This window comes from Schistocerca serialis, chromosome 6 (genome assembly GCF_023864345.2).
Source record: "Schistocerca serialis cubense isolate TAMUIC-IGC-003099 chromosome 6, iqSchSeri2.2, whole genome shotgun sequence".
NCBI lineage: Eukaryota > Metazoa > Arthropoda > Insecta > Orthoptera > Acrididae > Schistocerca > Schistocerca serialis.
Window position 1 is genome coordinate 633,996,317 of NC_064643.1, and position 17,186 is coordinate 634,013,502.

Below are 17,186 nucleotides of genomic sequence, written 5' to 3' on the forward strand. Positions count from 1 at the left end.
CACTTGCAGGTGTGCAGGTCGTAACCCTGACGACGGCGCTCCCCTGCGAGGAGTGTCTGCTCACTTGCAGGTGTGCAGGTCGTAACCCCGACGACGGCGCTCCCCTGCGAGGAGTGTCTGCTGCCTTGCAGGTGTGCAGGTCGTAACCCCGACGACGGCGCTCCTGTGCGAGGAGTGTCCGCTCACTTGCAGGTGTGCAGGTCGTAACCCTGACGACGGCGCTCCCCTGCGAGGAGTGTCGGCTCACTTGCAGGTGTGCAGGTCGTAACCCTGACGACGGCGCTCCCCTGCGAGGAGCGTCGGCTCACTTGCAGGTGTGCAGGTCGTAACCCTGACGCCAGCGCTCCCCTGCGAGGAGTGTCCGCTCACTTGCAGGTGTGCAGGTCGTAACCCTGACGACGGCGCTCCCCTGCGAGGAGTGCCGGCTCACTTGCAGGTGTGCACGTCCACGGTGCGGGAGCACACCTTGCACTCCACGGAGCAGCACCAGCGGAACTTGCAGCGGCACCGCTCGCGCACCAGCGTCTTCTGCGTGTTGTAGCCGCGCCCGCAGCACAGCAAGCTGCAGCCGTCGATGCCCTGCGACGTCCGGTTGCACTGCCGCCCGTACGTGCCTGAAAGCAAGCAGGCAGTGTTAGAGCCGAACTCTGTGGAGGCTAATCTTTCAATAAACGAGATGGACACACTCAGCAAAGATATCGCAGTGAGAAGTTGGCTTTGAAACTAACATGACCAGTAACTTCAAAGATTATCACTCAGAATATTTTGGAATCTGGCTAATGAATTTCACTGTTTGATTAATGGTATCCTCAGAAAAATGTTAATACACTATCCAATAGTCGACATTGTAAATTCATAAATTTAATTTTATGTGCACAACAGGGTTTGCCTCCATAATTAAGTGTTACCCTTCATGTTAGATAAACTGTTTGAATTTGTTATAGGATGTTCTTAGTAATATTAAATTTCGCTCGAGAGTTCATCATGTGATGAGTGTAATGTACTGATGCTGTAATATTTTTTGATGTGCTATCTATTATATATGTAATGCATGTGTATATGAAAACAGAAATGTAGATCCTTAAGGATTGCAATATCAACGGTTTTTGTCAATAAAGGTATTAAAAAGTGGTCATTGCATCTAGCTGCTATTCTCAGGGTCTGGGTCCCTTCATTGTTCAGTGGTGTCCTTTATGAAATTAAATTCTGCTCCACTGTTTGTCATATGATGAGTGTAACGTACCAATGTAATATTTACTGATGTGCAGTGTTTATATATATCAGCCAGATACAATGACCACTTTTTTGACATTTTTGTTGACAAATACCATTACAATTCTTAATGATCTACAGTTCTTTTTACACACACACACACACACACACACACACACACACACACACACACACACACACATATATATATATATATATATGTTCTACCATTATGTGAAAAGTATTATGTTCATGTACTGAGTATTGTCAACATCTGGTGGCAACCATTTACACTGAGAAATTTGTTTATATTGTCAAATATATATATATATATATCTGAAAAGGCAGCTAATTAAATATTTGACTATATATATATATATATATATATATATATATATATATATATATATATATATATATATATCTGAAAAGGCAGCTAATTAAATATTTGACAATATCAACAAATTTCTCAGTGTAAATGGTTGCCAGTACATGAATATAATACTTTTCACATAATGGTAGAACATATATATATATATATATATATATATATATATATATATATCTGTGTGTGTGTGTGTGTGTGTGTGTAAAAAGAACTGTAGATCATTAAGAATTATAATGGTATTTGTCAACAAAAATGTCAAAAAAGTGGTCATTGTATCTGGCTGATATATATAAACACTGCACATCAGTAAATATTACATTGGTATGTGGATTGTGTGGATAAAGAACTGTAGATCTTTAAGAATTATAATGGTATTTGTCAACAAAAGTGTCAAAAAAGTGGTCATTGTATCTGGCTGCTAAGCAGAGGATTCAGGTTCTATTCCCAGATTTATCAGGAATTTTGTACCACACAATTCTATCTTGCATCCTTTGTTGTTTCTTATATTCATTGATGACCTTTCACTTGCAGTATCGGAAGGTGTATGCTTGATACTTTATGTAGGTGATGTAAAAATATAAAGAAAAATAGAACTAGTGCTCTTAGTGGAAAGGCAGCTAATTAAATATTTGACAATATTAACAAATATTTCAGTGTAAATGGTTGCCATCAGATGTTGACAATACTCAGTACATGAACATAATACTTTTCACATAGCGGTAGAACATGTACCTAAAATCTACTCAAACAATAAAATACACCCAGCACGTAGCACTCTGCCTTTGTGATTAAAACTTGAACAGCAAAACTCTCACACACAACCTTACGAATCGCCTTGGTCACCTACATTTGATATGAATGTGATTAAAGGAATAGGCGATTTAAAAATACAGAAATATCTTCATTCATGATGAGTTACATTATAATTTCCGGAACTAACTCGAGTTACACTCCAGAGGTAAGAAGTGTATTGTAAGTACTGTACCTAATGTTAGAATGAACTGCAGAGTCATCTTTTAAAAACTTGGTATTTTGAAAACTGTCTCACAACACACATACTCATTCATGTCCTTTGTTACCAATTTCTCCCTTTCTTCAAAAATAATGCGGAGTATTGTACAATACTAGGACCAAAAACAACTAACAAAAACTAAAGTTCGTGAATGTCAGTTACATGGATAGGCATGTACTCTGCAGCCTTATAGATCATATTAAAAGCCTTGTTAGTAAGAGAGTGGAGCGTAAGAGTAAATTACAGAATTTTCTGTATGGCAGCTCCTTCTACTGCATTGAAGTGTATCATAAGAGGGATTCTTAAATTTAATGCTATAAAGTCAAGTTCTGTAGCATGAATGGCTGGGAGACCCCAAAGGGCAGGTTCAGCCGCCTAATTCTTGAGGTTTTTTGTATCCTTCGCGCTCGGAGACAACTTTCCTTCTCGAAGTATGAGAGTTGTGCGTGTAAGTGTGTATGTTACGTGTGGATGAATGTAATGGCGCGTGTGTAGCATTGTGTCATGCTCGTGTTGGAGATGATGACAAAAGGGAGAGGGGGAAATCCGGTGCCAGCACAGACCCTACTCCTCTCGAAGAGCACCAACGGCGCCAGCTACCTTAACGTCCCCATCCGACGTACCGATCACCACCAACAGTGTCGCATGCCTTCACTTCATGTGACACTGCTGAGAGGTCTGGAATTGAATCCAGGACATTGGTGTGAATACTGATGAGAAGGTACTTCACGCCTAGGCCCCTCCTGTCTCCTTTGCCGTAAAGATAAAATACCTGTCAACAGTATGTGGCATATTCTGACGGTCACCCATATAAGTACTGGCCATGCCCGACGGTACTTAACTTCAGTGTTCTGACAGGAACCGGTGTATCGACCTCGGCAAGGCCGTTGACGTTAACATTATGGTTTTCATATTATCACGCTACGACTGCAATACTGTAATATTTCGCACCTTTAAAAAATTATATTGTCACTAGAGTAAAACATACATCTGTAGCTTCCTGAAACTCTTCTTCATGATATCCAGGGAAAACGATTCATATAATCAAGAAGAATGTAAATATTAGACGAACATCTTACTGAGATTATCAAACAACTGACTCAATACGAGACATATAAGAGAAGATGACTTTCGGTACTCTTTATACAAATTGCCTTCCGCTTTCATTAGGATAGGAATAAGGCTGCTACTAGTGTGTATAGTGAGTGAAGTGTTATGAAACAATGTGTGTATAGTGTGTGCAGTGACTAATAGTGAGATATAAATGAACAATGTGGCATTACATTATTTAATAAGTTATTTGTAAAAAAAGTATTGTATACCAGGAGTAAATCTAATGATTGTCTCTAACTAGAAGTCTGTAAATATATGTGTATACGAATTAGCTTATTTTAAATTGATCTAAATTTGTAGATACTTTGAAATGTCCTATATCCTTGTAAAAAGAGATCTACCGGTGAATAAAGCTACTACTACTACTACTACTACTAATACTACTGTTACTGCTAGTCGAACTTAGTGGGCTAAAATGCCTTCTTCTACTTCACAAAATAGGTTTCGTTTACAAAATTGTAGCTTAAGCAGTGCAAATGTGTTGAGTATTTGCTCTTCTTATTAAAGTAATTACCTTAGTTTTTTTAGCAAACTAATATATAAATGTTTATAATATAGCTATATGTAAATTCAAATTATGTTGATTAGCAGGTAAACTGACTCTTTTTACGTCATTACAATATAGTGTAGAAATTAGTCACATTATATGTAATTATCTAAATTAAATTTAAACATCAACACGACAGTGCAAACCCCAAGCTTCCAGCAGAAAGGTAATGACACTACATCCGACCATCCACTGGATTGCTCAATAGCGTTACCACCTTGCGTTGTATACAAAGGAACACCGGGATTATTGATCATCATTATAGACCACTTTACAACACTGCAGCTGCTTATACAACATGCTCTGGAGCTCGTGTGCGGCAGTTCAGTCCTATGCCTATGTGACTCCACAGTGCAGATGTGATATTTTTTTAAAATATTTTTTCTCAGATATCATCCAGATTGTTAGGGGTATAGGTACAGATACTGTAGTCATTGGTACCTTAATATGTACTCACTTAAGTGCATTAGTTGTTTTTTTCGCTGGGTCTAACAATCTTCCGAAAAACACATGACATAAAGTACTACCTGATGTTTCCTGCACGGTCGTAACTGTGCCACGAAATAGACTACACCTGTCAGTATAGATTGTCCGTTTTGCGTCCATGCATCTACACTAAAGCAACTGAACCTCTGCCCAGGGGAAAAGAAAACATTAATCTGCTTGTGCCACGTGTTCTTGGAGGTACTAACAAACCTAAAAACATACCACTAGTAATAGCTACAATTATTAGTCCACTGTCATCAATAGATAAATATCTTATTCCCGTAACACCCTATATCATCCTGTACTAGTAAGGATGTTGATTATTCTGTAACTGTGAAATTTCATATGTAATTGGAATCAAATATGTTATTCTTATTTGAAGTATGTTTCGTAAAACAAATTGCAACAACCTTTATAAGTGTATGTACATAACTACTACACTGGGTGACTGTCATTAGGGAATCAATAGGGAAAGTTTGGGGAATGTTAGATGCTTTGTATATCTGTAAAGCGTAAACCCTAGTGGTAACAGCGCACGTTGGCACTGAGTGTGTCACGTCAGAGAGTGCACACACTGGTCTCTCCAGTAACAGCCAATTTACTGACCTGAAGCACGTATTGCGTGAAAGTCGAGAAGCTGGTCCACGTGAGGCCAAAACTCAGTTTCTAGACACAGTGACAGCGGCCTATGCGGGCAGATGAATACTAGTCTAAACAACATCAGGCTCTTGCTGCGTAATAATTTGCTACTAATCAGAGTGTTCTTACAACAACTGGAGCTAATGGAGTTTGTCGGAGACTCCAACACCGCCGTCTTTACAGCATCGACAGCCTTTAAGGCTGTTTACATCAGATTAGCATAGAAATTACATAAGTAAACCCGGTCAGTTTCGGTAACTCTTATTGAATTTAAATAATAATGTTACTTGCATAAAATTCTAGTTCCCTGATCTTTTCATCAACCTGTCATTGTTCCCTAGACTAGGATCCTGCACCTTCCCTAATTTAATATAACCAAGTGTCGTTTTTCTGTCAAAGAAAAAAATATGAGACAAAATCTATGCCAGTTTTGCTTTTATTGAAAATTAATGACGGCTCAATAAGTCAGTCAACTTAGTTCAACGACGAGAGGCAGTAAGTGTAATTACAGTTCTGAATGAAAGTAAATAATAAAGTAAAGATTAAACTAAGCAGCACTTGTAAGCAAAGATTAAAAATGATTATTATTGTGTAGATTCTGCGCCCTACATTTTTTTGTGGAAGTGTTTTCTGTGTGACATGATGGTTTGTATTCCGGCTTCTTAGCTGTTAATGAGTCAGGATTGGCCAGGAGGGGAAAGCAGTAGGCACCCGTTGAGGTGAAGAATCAAACATAGTTTAACCTGCGTGAAGTTTTAATGCCGTCAAGAAAGGCAGGCCTGGAGGAGCCGCCGAGACTGAACGGGCAGCCACCCAAGAGGGCAGGTGAGGAGGGCGTCTGATCGGTTTGGAAGCTGCCAGCAGAAGAGAGCGAAAGGTGTGTCCGCTCCCGGCAGCTGGCCGCGGTTCCGCCCCCACTTCATCACCTCCAAGCCTCCCTGTTGGTCGGTCAGGTCGTAAGACGCGCAGTTCGGTAGAGTTACCTCGTCAGCAACACGTGAGTTTAGCTGCTGATGGTTCAACACGTGAGTTTCAGGGTGGTTCTGTCCGGTTCTGGGCAACGCGACTGAGACGCTGCAACTTTCCGCCAGGCAGAAGGCTCTGACGAACATCAAGTGAAAAATAAAAATAAAATTTTTGTACTAGTAAATCCATTCAGTATCGGCACCCATGTACATAGCTGTGCAGAATCTTGATTGTGTTATTTATTACACATATTTTCAAATTATTTAAAAAAATTAAATTCTGTGAATTTTATTTGGGAAATTAGCCTGTGTAGGTAAACAGTGCTGTAAAGTAACGAATTTTGATTACAACAGAGATGTATCACCATGTAACGATTTCAGTGACAATTATTTGCACATCTGCTTCGCAAACGATTGGCATAATTTTATTGTACGATTAGGCTTACTCGATCAATGCCATTTTTGCTTAGTCGATTAGAGAGGAGAAAGGTTACAGATATCTACAAGATTTACACACGGTAATGAGAACGGGCTACGATGAATTGCAAACAATGGCTTCAATAGATCAAAAGCGTGACTGTCATAAAGCGTAGCTGCAGAACGTTGACACGACCGTCAAGAAAGTGAAAGACACGAAAAGAACATAAAAGTAATATAACAGTGTGAGTTGACGCTTTCTCCATCTTTAGCTCCATTTACGAGTAATTCGTGTCATATCCAGGAAAACAATGAATACCTGTACTTTAGTTACAGTTATTACGTGTTCGTAGAAGTTTGCAGCATTCACCCTACAACTATTTACCAGCCAGCGTTCTAGCTACAACCATGGATCCCCGCAGTGAACTGTTTCAACGGTGCTTGTAAGGCTCTAGTCCTAACTGCTAAATACTGCTGGGAGGCGTGAGATAAATGTAGGTCGCACTCAACGCAGCAGCATTCCTCAGTTTGGACCACAAGTGACTTCTGCACACTAGTCGCTGGTCCTTGGATCTATCCATTATGTACGAAGCACAGATGCAGATCGCCGCTTTAAGGGGGTTTTTCCTAGAAACAGGAATTTTACGCCGCGTAGTACTTAATGCGCCTCGCGTAGTACGTCGTCCGCTCGACACTGACAAAACAGTGAAGGTGTTTTCCGACAGAACACAGTGTGAAGAGCGAGAGCCGGCCGCGGTGGTCTAGCGGTTCTAGGCGCGCAGTCCGGAACAGCGCGACTGCTACGGTCGCAGGTTCGAATCCTGCCTCGGGCATGGATGTGTGTGATGTCCTTAGGTTAGTTAGGTTTAAGTAGTTCTAAGTTCTAGGGGACTGATGACCACAGAAGTTAAATCCCATAGTGCTCAGAGCCATTTGAACCATTTTTTTTTTTTTTTTTTTTTGAAGAGCGAGAGCGCTTTACGTCAGACGCGACAAGTCAACTGGTTGTGGACGAATCTAATGCGTTGCGTGCTGCGTTCTCGTGAAGCAGCTGCTGCAAGTGAGACAATGTTCGTGTGGAAAATGGCTACAAAGTGTGCCAAAAGGCAAAAAGTGCACCTCATTGTCGAGGCCCAGTGTCAGAAACTTGCTACTGACTCTTCGCTTCATGTAAGTCTGAAGAAAATAATCCTCCTCTTCATCGTCCATTATACGTTTAGTTATGGGAAAACCCAGGACTTTGCTTTTCTTTTTTTTTTCATCCGGTCTCTCAATACTGTACAGCACGTCAGCACTCTTGTTAAACTGTATTGATTGGCGACTCCATGGCGTGTTGTGTGCACCACGACCAAATAGAATTTTGTTGTTTTATTGTCAATGACAATAAAACAAAATACGGCCAATGCTGATTTTCCTTCCAACTCTGGTTAAAATAATAAAACGTCGTTTGAACATTCTTTCTAAAGGAGCATGTGAGAACTGTATTTTGATACGCTTGTAGTTTCATTTTCTGGGAAAACAACATATTTAAGTTTTGCGTCCCTGCTGGCGCAAAATAGCCTGTACTGTTCGCGCGGCGCAGAATTCCTACTGCTAGGAAAACCCGGCTTTAGGCGAAGCTGACGGGCATCTGGGCCGAGTTTACTCTCGGACTCAGATTGCATCGGACTTGCCGCGGCCTGCGGAAGATACGGGACACAGCTCCACGTGCGAGGGTGACGAGTTGCCTATGAGTCAGGCGCAACTTAGGTAAACTTATGCTTCAAAGATAGTCCACTCGACAGGGACTATGTTACGCCTCCAGCTTACGTCAAATCGACATTCATCCACTAAACGTGCATATATGCAGACACGCGACTCCACTCACCAGTCAGCTAGTTTGTTGGTACCTCAGGAGAGGTCTTACTGAGTGTTTCACAACCAAAACTCCAGATGTCAGACAGTCAAATTGGTACCAAACGTTGTGTATCCACTGAGCGTCAACCAAAACTTCGATATAGTTTGTACTGCGTGCTGTCGTCCGGGAGAACGTGCGTAAAACGGTCAGTAATTGAGTAACACCTGACTTACGGAGTACAAGAAAAGCTTAACTGTGAGCGCATGTCGCATACAGGTCCCGTGGGGAAGTCGATAGAGCGTTAGTTTATTGTACCAAGGGTCTAAAAAAAAAATGGTTCAAATGGCTCTGAGCACTATGGGACTTCAGAGGTCATCAGTCCCCTAGAACTTAGAACTACTTAAACCTAACTAACCTAAGGACATCACAAACATCCATGCCCGAGGCAGGATTCGAACCTGCGACCGTAGCGGTCACGCGGTTCCAGACTGTAGCGCCTACAACCGCTCGGCCACCACGGCCGGCCAAGGGTCCCAAATTCATGCGCTGGTCATGTCAGTTTTTGTATTGTAGCACGGGTGAAAGTGTTATATGGGACAAAATGTTCCTGACATGTACTCGTACAAGTACTATTCGGAGTTTATAGCAACGTTCTATTGGCAGTCCGCTATCGCATCATTTATTTCAAAGTAACAAACCTATGGAATACATTTTTAGTTTCACAGAATAAACATAAACAATCGAAACAGAAGGTATAAAGAAACAATTGGATTACGTGTGCGGAAGTAGTAATACTTGCAATAATACTTGTTATTATTATTATTAATGCTCTTAATACTTCCGCACCTGCAATGCAATTGTTCCTTTATACCCTATGTTTCAATTGTTTATGTTTATTCTGTGAAACTACAATTATAATCCATAGGCTTACTACTTTCAAACAAACGATGTGAAAGCGGTCTGCTAGTAGAACGTTGCCATAAACTCCGAACCGTCCTTTTAAGAGAACATATGAGGAACATGTTGTCCATACAACACTTCCACACATGCTACACTACATCTACATCTACATATCTACTCCGATAGCCACCAGGCGGTGTGTGGCGGGGGGCACAATTCATGCCAAAGCCATATTTCTCCCTCTCTGTTCAACTCGCGGATAGCGCGAGGGAAAAACGACTGTCTGAACGCCTCAGTACGAGCTCTAATTTCCATTACCTTTGAATGGTGATCATTGCACAATTTGAAAGTTGGTGGTAATAATATACGCTCTACATCCTCGGCGAAGATCGGATTTCGGAATTTAGTGAGCAGCCCCTTCCGTTTAGCGCGTCGTCTATCTGCAAGTGTGTCCCACATCAAACTTTCTATGAGATTTGTAACGCTCTGGCGATGGCTAAATGTACCAGTCACGAATTTTGCCGCTCTTCTTTGGACCTTTTCAATCTCTTGAATCAGACCTAACAGGGTCCCATACAGACCAACTAACGTATTGTAAGCAATTTCCTTTGTTGAAGGAGTGCATCGCTTCAGCATTCTACCAATAAACCGCAATCTAGAGTTCGCCTTGCCCGTTACTTGTGTAATCTGATCATTCCATTTGAGAGTCCGCCCCGATAGGTGAATGGTCAGCGGGACGGACTGCCCGGGTTCGATTCTCGGCTGGGTCGGGGATTTGCTCCGCTCAGGGACTGGGTGTTGTGTTGTGTTCATCATCATTTCATCCCCATCCGGCGCGCAGGTCGCCCAATGTGGCGTTGAATGTAATAAGATCTGCACCAAGGCGGCCGGACCTGCCCCGTAAGGGGCTCCCAGCCAATGACGCCAAATGCTCAGTTCCATTTTCCATTTCATTTGAGATCATTTCGAATAGACACACCCAGATACTTGACGGATGTTACTGCTTCCAGAGACTGGGCATTTATTTTGTACTCGTACGTCAATGGGGATTTTCGCCCTGTTATACGCATTAGGTTACACTTACTAATATTGAGAGATAACTGCCAGTCATTACATCACGCATTTATTTTCTGTAAATTCTCATTGATTTGTTCACAACTTCCGTGTGATACTACCTTCCTGTAGACTACAGAATCATCGGTAAACAGTCTAATGCCGCTGTCAGTACCATCAGCCAAAACTGACAAGAACAGCGCGCGAACTCGGAACCCTTGTTACGACAAACTAACGCTCTACCGGGAACTCTACGTGACAGACGCTCACAGTTACCCTTTTTCTGTGCTCGTTAGATGAAGTGTAACTTATTACTTACCGTTTGCGCACGTTCCTCCAGACGACAGCACATAACACAAACTACACCGGAGGTTTGATTGATACTCAGCCGATATACAATGGTTGGTGCCGATCCGATCGTCTGACATCTGGAGGCTTTCGGTCCAGAAGCCTTTTATAATTGCCGCCAAGTAGTGCCAAACTGGACATTCCGCAAGTGGTCGCAGTCATCGTTCGCTGTATTCAGGACTGTAGCAGGTCTAAAGACAAATCAGTGCAACCGAACATTCCCTGTACTGCCATTTACAGTTTTCATAATTCAGTAAAGTGTTGTAAAACTTCTATCAATAAATCACTGTAATTGCTGCTAATTTGAGTTGCCATCTATTTCTGCCATAATTGTTACGTAATCCCATTTGGCCCTGTGACACAGCTGTGTAGTTGCTGTGTGCAAGCAAGACACTTCGTAACAGCAACTACTTTCGGCGGTAGGGGTTTCTCTTCCCACCGCATTTATATGTTTGACGCCAAGTCATTTGGAGAATACAAAGCGGGTGTGTTCTCCCTGCCAATGCACTTGCCGAGCCCCACGCAGCATCTTCACCACTGCATGAGTCCGCAAGATGAGATACAATAGCGAGGAAGACACTAGCTTGACAACAACGGCAGAAAGTCGATGGGTTATTTACTAATCAGCCTTCTTTTTGTGTCTATAAGGATTACTGAGGTTGTTCACCTATCATCAACACTCCCACTAGAACAATTAAAGTGGGCAAATAGCTTTTATTTTCAACTTTATGTCTAAAATCTTGTGCTATGACATGAGTGAAAATTTAATTAATAATGGTTCTGATTTGCGTTTGCGGTATGGCATTGGTTTTCTCTTTATTTTTCGTATTTCGTCCCCGCCTGTTTCCCCAAAGAATTCTTTAGACGAAACATGTGTGGTCTCTGCAGAGAAGACATTTGATAGGATGCCCTTACACTAGAAATAGTGTGACAGAGTGATAACGAAACAATTTTTTTAAATGTCGATTTTTTAATGTCGACAATTTTTTAGTTTAGATCTTCTTCCCTGAAACAGTCTTTGACGCTCTCTCAGAATGCGAGTGAATGAATAAAATATTCTTGAATACAAAATTCTCAATAAATACTAAATGGAAGTGTATGATTCACATCAGCTACGTTAAAGAATATCTTTCAGAAACGTCATAAAACGATTACGTGTACAATACTCGGATGCAAATATTGCCACTGCTCAATCATTTTAATCATAAATGGTATCAAAAATGTCTTAGTGTATTAGAATCCTTGCCTACTACACAGTGTTATCCTATTGCTGGGGGTTGTATTAGCTCACAGTTGTTCGATGATTTTTTAAAGAGTTTCATTAAACGAAGTTAGAAAGCTGAGTGTAGGAAATGTCGTGAGCTACTGGCAATTGCCCAAAATACAATTAAGGTTTTTATGATGACAGGTGTAGCCTTCTTGCATAAACAATGCGGCATTCAGTATGATGCCGATTTATATAATGATAATAGAGCTCCAAATCACGATCACAACTAACTTGTAGTAATAACACTATCATTGGGAAGCTATTGAATTAGATGGGTATAGAAATTGTCACAAGTGATGGAAGGAACGAAGAAAGGCAAAATGGTTTCATAAATTAAGGCTCTTTCGTATTATAGTAACGACCCTTCGCTCTAATTTATCTAAATATCATGAAATCTTATCGTCTATTTTACGACTGGCTCGTGCTTCTGGACACACCTTGCATGCATGACAACAGTTTAGGTAACACGACTTGCTATTGCAAAAGGTGCTAATCATCGCCCTCCTCAATGAACTGCACCATTTTCAAGCACTAATATCGAAACTTGTAGAGATCATTATTATGTCAACATCATTCATCCACTGCTTGATAGTTACTCTGTCCGATGTTGTTTGCAGCTGTACACTTCTTCCAGAGAAAATGTATCACAACTACCGGAAAAGGCAAGGCCAACGGCGAACCCCGTAGCTGCGGTCAGCCTACTGCACACTTCCTCCAAAGGAAAGGTGTTCCAGTTATGGGAAAGAGAAGCGGAAAAAAAACTTAAGACCTAAAATTCGAGATGGGTTCCCTACATTAGTGTGCCCGCATCTCGTGGTCGTGCGGTAGCATTCTCGCTTCCCACGCCCGGGTTCCCGGGTTCGATTCTCGGCGGGGTCAGGGATTTTCTCTGCCTCGTGATGGCTGGGTGTTGTGTGCTGTCCTTAGGTTAGTTAGGTTTAAGTAGTTCTAAGTTCTAGGGGACTTATGACCACAGCAGTTGAGTCCCATAGTGCTCAGAGCCATTTTTGAACCTACATTAGTGGTTGATTGACACCCTTTTCTTTGAAACGAATTATTCTTCTCTCAGGAAGAGAACAGATGTGTACAAGTTGGATTGTTGCAACCCATTATTTCCGTAACAATGAATAATGTGATAAACCGCTAATGAAAAATACAAGGCTAGTATAAATGCTTCATTCTTCTTCGAAGCTAAATGTTTTCCAAAGTATTGTATGTACAAATATTTTTGATGCATGAATAGAGCCATGAAGTCCCCAAGTTAGCATTTTTCACTCTAAAAATATTCTCTCATTGGCCCTCTGGTCCCACGAAACATGTGCTAGCGAGAGTCAAGTTCCTTCATACCTTGTGTAGCAACATCCCATCAGTGGTTATCACAATAGCACTGATGGGTTCTCTGGGCTGATCCAATGTTCTTGGCAGTAGGGTTGCCTAAACACGGTCCTTAATGTATCCCCAAAGGAGGAAGTCACAAGGCGTTATATCAGGCGACCTGGAGACCCAAGGGAACAGAGCCACATCATCTTCACCAGTGCGTCTAATCCAGCGATGCAGAAGTTCGTCATTCAGGTAGCGAAGAAAATCAATGCTTCAATGAGGGGTCGCTCCGTCTTGTTGGAAGATAGAACTCTCGGAATCAGCAGTCAGTTGTAGAAACGACCACAGCTGTAACGTATCCGGGTACGACGCAGTTGTAACAGTCTGCTCACAAACTGCCCAAACAGCTTCGTCTATGACACTGCACAGAAAACACCGACCTTCGACGAATCTTGTTGGTGCACCAGAGTTTCATGAGGTTGTCCAGTGCCACACACTCTGACATTGTGGCGATTAGCGTTTCTGAACGGACTGAAGTTTGCTTCATCGCTGAACATCAACTCGAAGGCGAAATGTTCGTCCTCAGGTGCTTCCACGATGGTGATGCAACATGGAAGGCGCCGGCCATAATCTCCCCGTTTTAATTGTTGCGCGAGCTGCCGACTGTTCGGTTTGCAATGTAACCACCGGCGCAAAATCTTCTATGCAGTTTGCTGCGGTATTCCTAACTCGTGGCTGACCTGTGTCGTTGATTTTTTTGGACTGCGTACGAAACTTTCCGCCATCCGCTCCACGGTTGCATTTAGCCCATTTGGTCCCATATTCGGTCACTCGGTTCTTTCCTGTTTACAAAGGGCCTCTAAATTGTCGATACCAACACACAATGCTCTGTTCACGTGGCGGTTCTTTTCTCCAGTTCCTTCTGAATGCACGCTGCACCGTTATAACACATAAACATCTCGCATATTCAAACACAACAGAACTTTCTTCTTTCTTCAGTTCCACTCTGCCAAGGCACTGCACTCACAGCGCCAACTGGTGGACACACAGACTCTCCGAGTTTACCGTCCGATTCATGCATCAGTCGAATTTTTACATCTAATATTTTGTAAAATATGGAACTTTGAAAACGAATAAATCTTGTATAGTAGCCCTGTACTTATACAGTAAGCTTAATCACAATTTCAAAAACGTCGATGTTATCGTTAACAAGTTATCTATTTTACCAACAACAAATTAATTAAAAAGCTATTCCGTTACACACTCCCACAACATTATCGGTAAGCTGAAGCTCACAGCACGGCACACCACACGCTGAAATGTCTGAATACAGCAGAAAAGTCATTTGCAAAAAATCTCTTATAGTTCTATGTAAACAAACGTAAGAGCGTAACGGAAATCCAAAAGAAATCTGAAACATACAGAGGGGTCCAAAAAAATGTATCCACTGTTTAATAGTCCATAACTAGCAAACTAATTGACGGAGTTGTCTCATTTTTGGTGAAAGTGTAGCTTAAAGTCCAACTTAATGATATCACTATAGGTGTTCGAAATGGTCACCATTAACTTTCACACACAAACGATGCCGCCGAACTGCAGCACGAACTACTGACTGCAACGTGTTCAGTTGGATGTATGATGAATGTACGATGGATTCTCGAAGTTCATCCAATGTGCGTGGCTTTTGTCGATAAACGACGTCCTTTAGCGTTCCCCACAGGTAAAAGTCCAGAGGAGTTAGGTCTGGGGAACGTGGTGGATACTCCATAGCACCTCTACGGCCTATCCATCTTCCCGGTAGATTTTCGTCGAAATACGCCCTAACACGATTTTGGTAGTGGGCTGGGGCACCATCTTGTTGAAAGTAAACTCTTCCGTCTCCATACAAGTCTCGGATGGCAGGTAAAATGGATGTCTGCAGCTTCTGAAGGTACCCCTCACCGGTAACTGTGCCGTCAAAGAAGAATGGCCCATCAAGCCCCGGTATGACAACCCACACCACACATTTACTCCTGGCAAATTCACGGCTTTGTCTACATGGACGTTAGGATTTTCGGCGGCCCAGTAGATGCAGTTATGGCGAATTACTGTACCATTGAACTGCGCCTCATTAGACCACACAATCATCTCTGCAATCTTTTCATCGTTGAGCACCATGTTAGAAAACCACTGGCAGCACTCCATTCTACGATCTGGGTCGTCCTCATTCAATGCGTGTAGCAATCGTGGGATGTAGCACTTCCACTTTGCTGTCTTCAAAATTCACCAAACACTTGAGCGACTTACTACAGTTTCACGGGCACACTGTCTCACAGGCTTCTGTGGTAAGCGAGTGAATTGTTGTAACACACGACGGGAGTTAGCTGGACTTGTTACTGTTACAGGTCGTCCAGATCGTTGTTTGTGTACATCTTTAACACAGCCTTCGGCTTCAAATTTGTCTCGAATACAACGAATCGTTAAAGGTGTCGGTGGCTGTGTTTGGTACTCATTTCGCCATTGCCGTTGAACCTCCTTAATGTTTTCGTACTTAAAATACCACTTCAAAACTGACTTCCTTTCATCGAATGTAAGCCTTGCGCCAGCCATGTTTACTTGAGTAACTAGGTGCAACTAAGAACAAAACACTGACTATCTGGCGACTGTCATCTGACAAAACAAAACAACGCAATACGACGCTTGTGTGGCAATTGCCGGAACTACAAACTATTACACGGCCAAAGATGAGACAACTCCGTCAATTAGTTTGCCAGTTACTGACTTTTAAACAGTGGCCGGCCGGTGTGGCCGTGCGGTTAAAGGCGCTTCAGTCTGGAACCGCGTGGCCGCTACGGTCGCAGGTTCGAATCCTGCCTCGGGCATGGATGTGTGTGATGTCCTTAGGTTAGTTAGGTTTAATTAGTTCTAAGTTCTAGGCGACTGATGACCTCAGAAGTTAAGTCGCATAGTGCTCAGAGCCATTCGAACCAATTTTAAACAGTGGATAAATTTTTTTGGGCCCCTCTGTGTACTGGAATATCGAGACTGACAATTATCGGAAGTTTTCGTTGTTCCCTCAAAAGCATTATATGTGGTGGTGTAAAAAGTGCGTATTTAATTCCTTCTCGCGTTCTTATATACGAGGGGAAGTCACACAGTTATAATTATCACCTCCGAAACATCAAGCTGCGGCCTGGGTGATGGTGTCACACCTTCTCTGCATATTCACTCTTCAATGAGACGCCGTTTTCGGTACGGTAGATGATTTAGAGGAGTCTTTGGCTGTGGAAGTCTGCATTTTGACAGTTTAGGAAACGTTCTACTTTGAAAATCACTTCGTCATCATTATGGAAATGTCTGCCAGTCACAATTTTCTTCATCCGAGGATAAAGCGTGAAGTTGCTGGTTGGCATGTCACGAGAATAAGGTAATGAGGCAAAATTTGATGACCCAGAAAAGCAGAATGAAATCGGCGCCGCCGTGGAACAAGAAAACCACCTCGGACAAAAAAATGGCTCTGAGCACTATGGGACTCAACATCTTAGGTCATCAGTCCCCTAGAACTTAGAACTACTTAAACCTAACTAACCTAAGGACATCACACACATCCATGCCCGAGGCAGGATTCGAACCTGCGACCGTAGCGGCCGCGCAGTTCCACCTCGGACAGCCCCCAACGTCGCTTCGTCTTAATAACCATTCG

At 42.3% G+C, this 17,186-nt stretch overlaps 1 protein-coding gene across 1 annotated transcript in view; it reads right to left on the reverse strand.

Moving 5' to 3' along the window:
* Positions 1-308: 308 nt before the first annotated feature.
* The window catches only part of LOC126484521 (protein Wnt-5b-like), a 606,999-nt gene continuing 590,121 nt past the window's right edge, over positions 309-17,186 (reverse strand). The window contains exon 7 of the mRNA XM_050108069.1: positions 309-614. Coding sequence (XP_049964026.1) covers positions 427-614 — 188 coding nt within the window. The 3' untranslated portion in view covers positions 309-426. The remainder of the gene's footprint in view (positions 615-17,186) is intronic.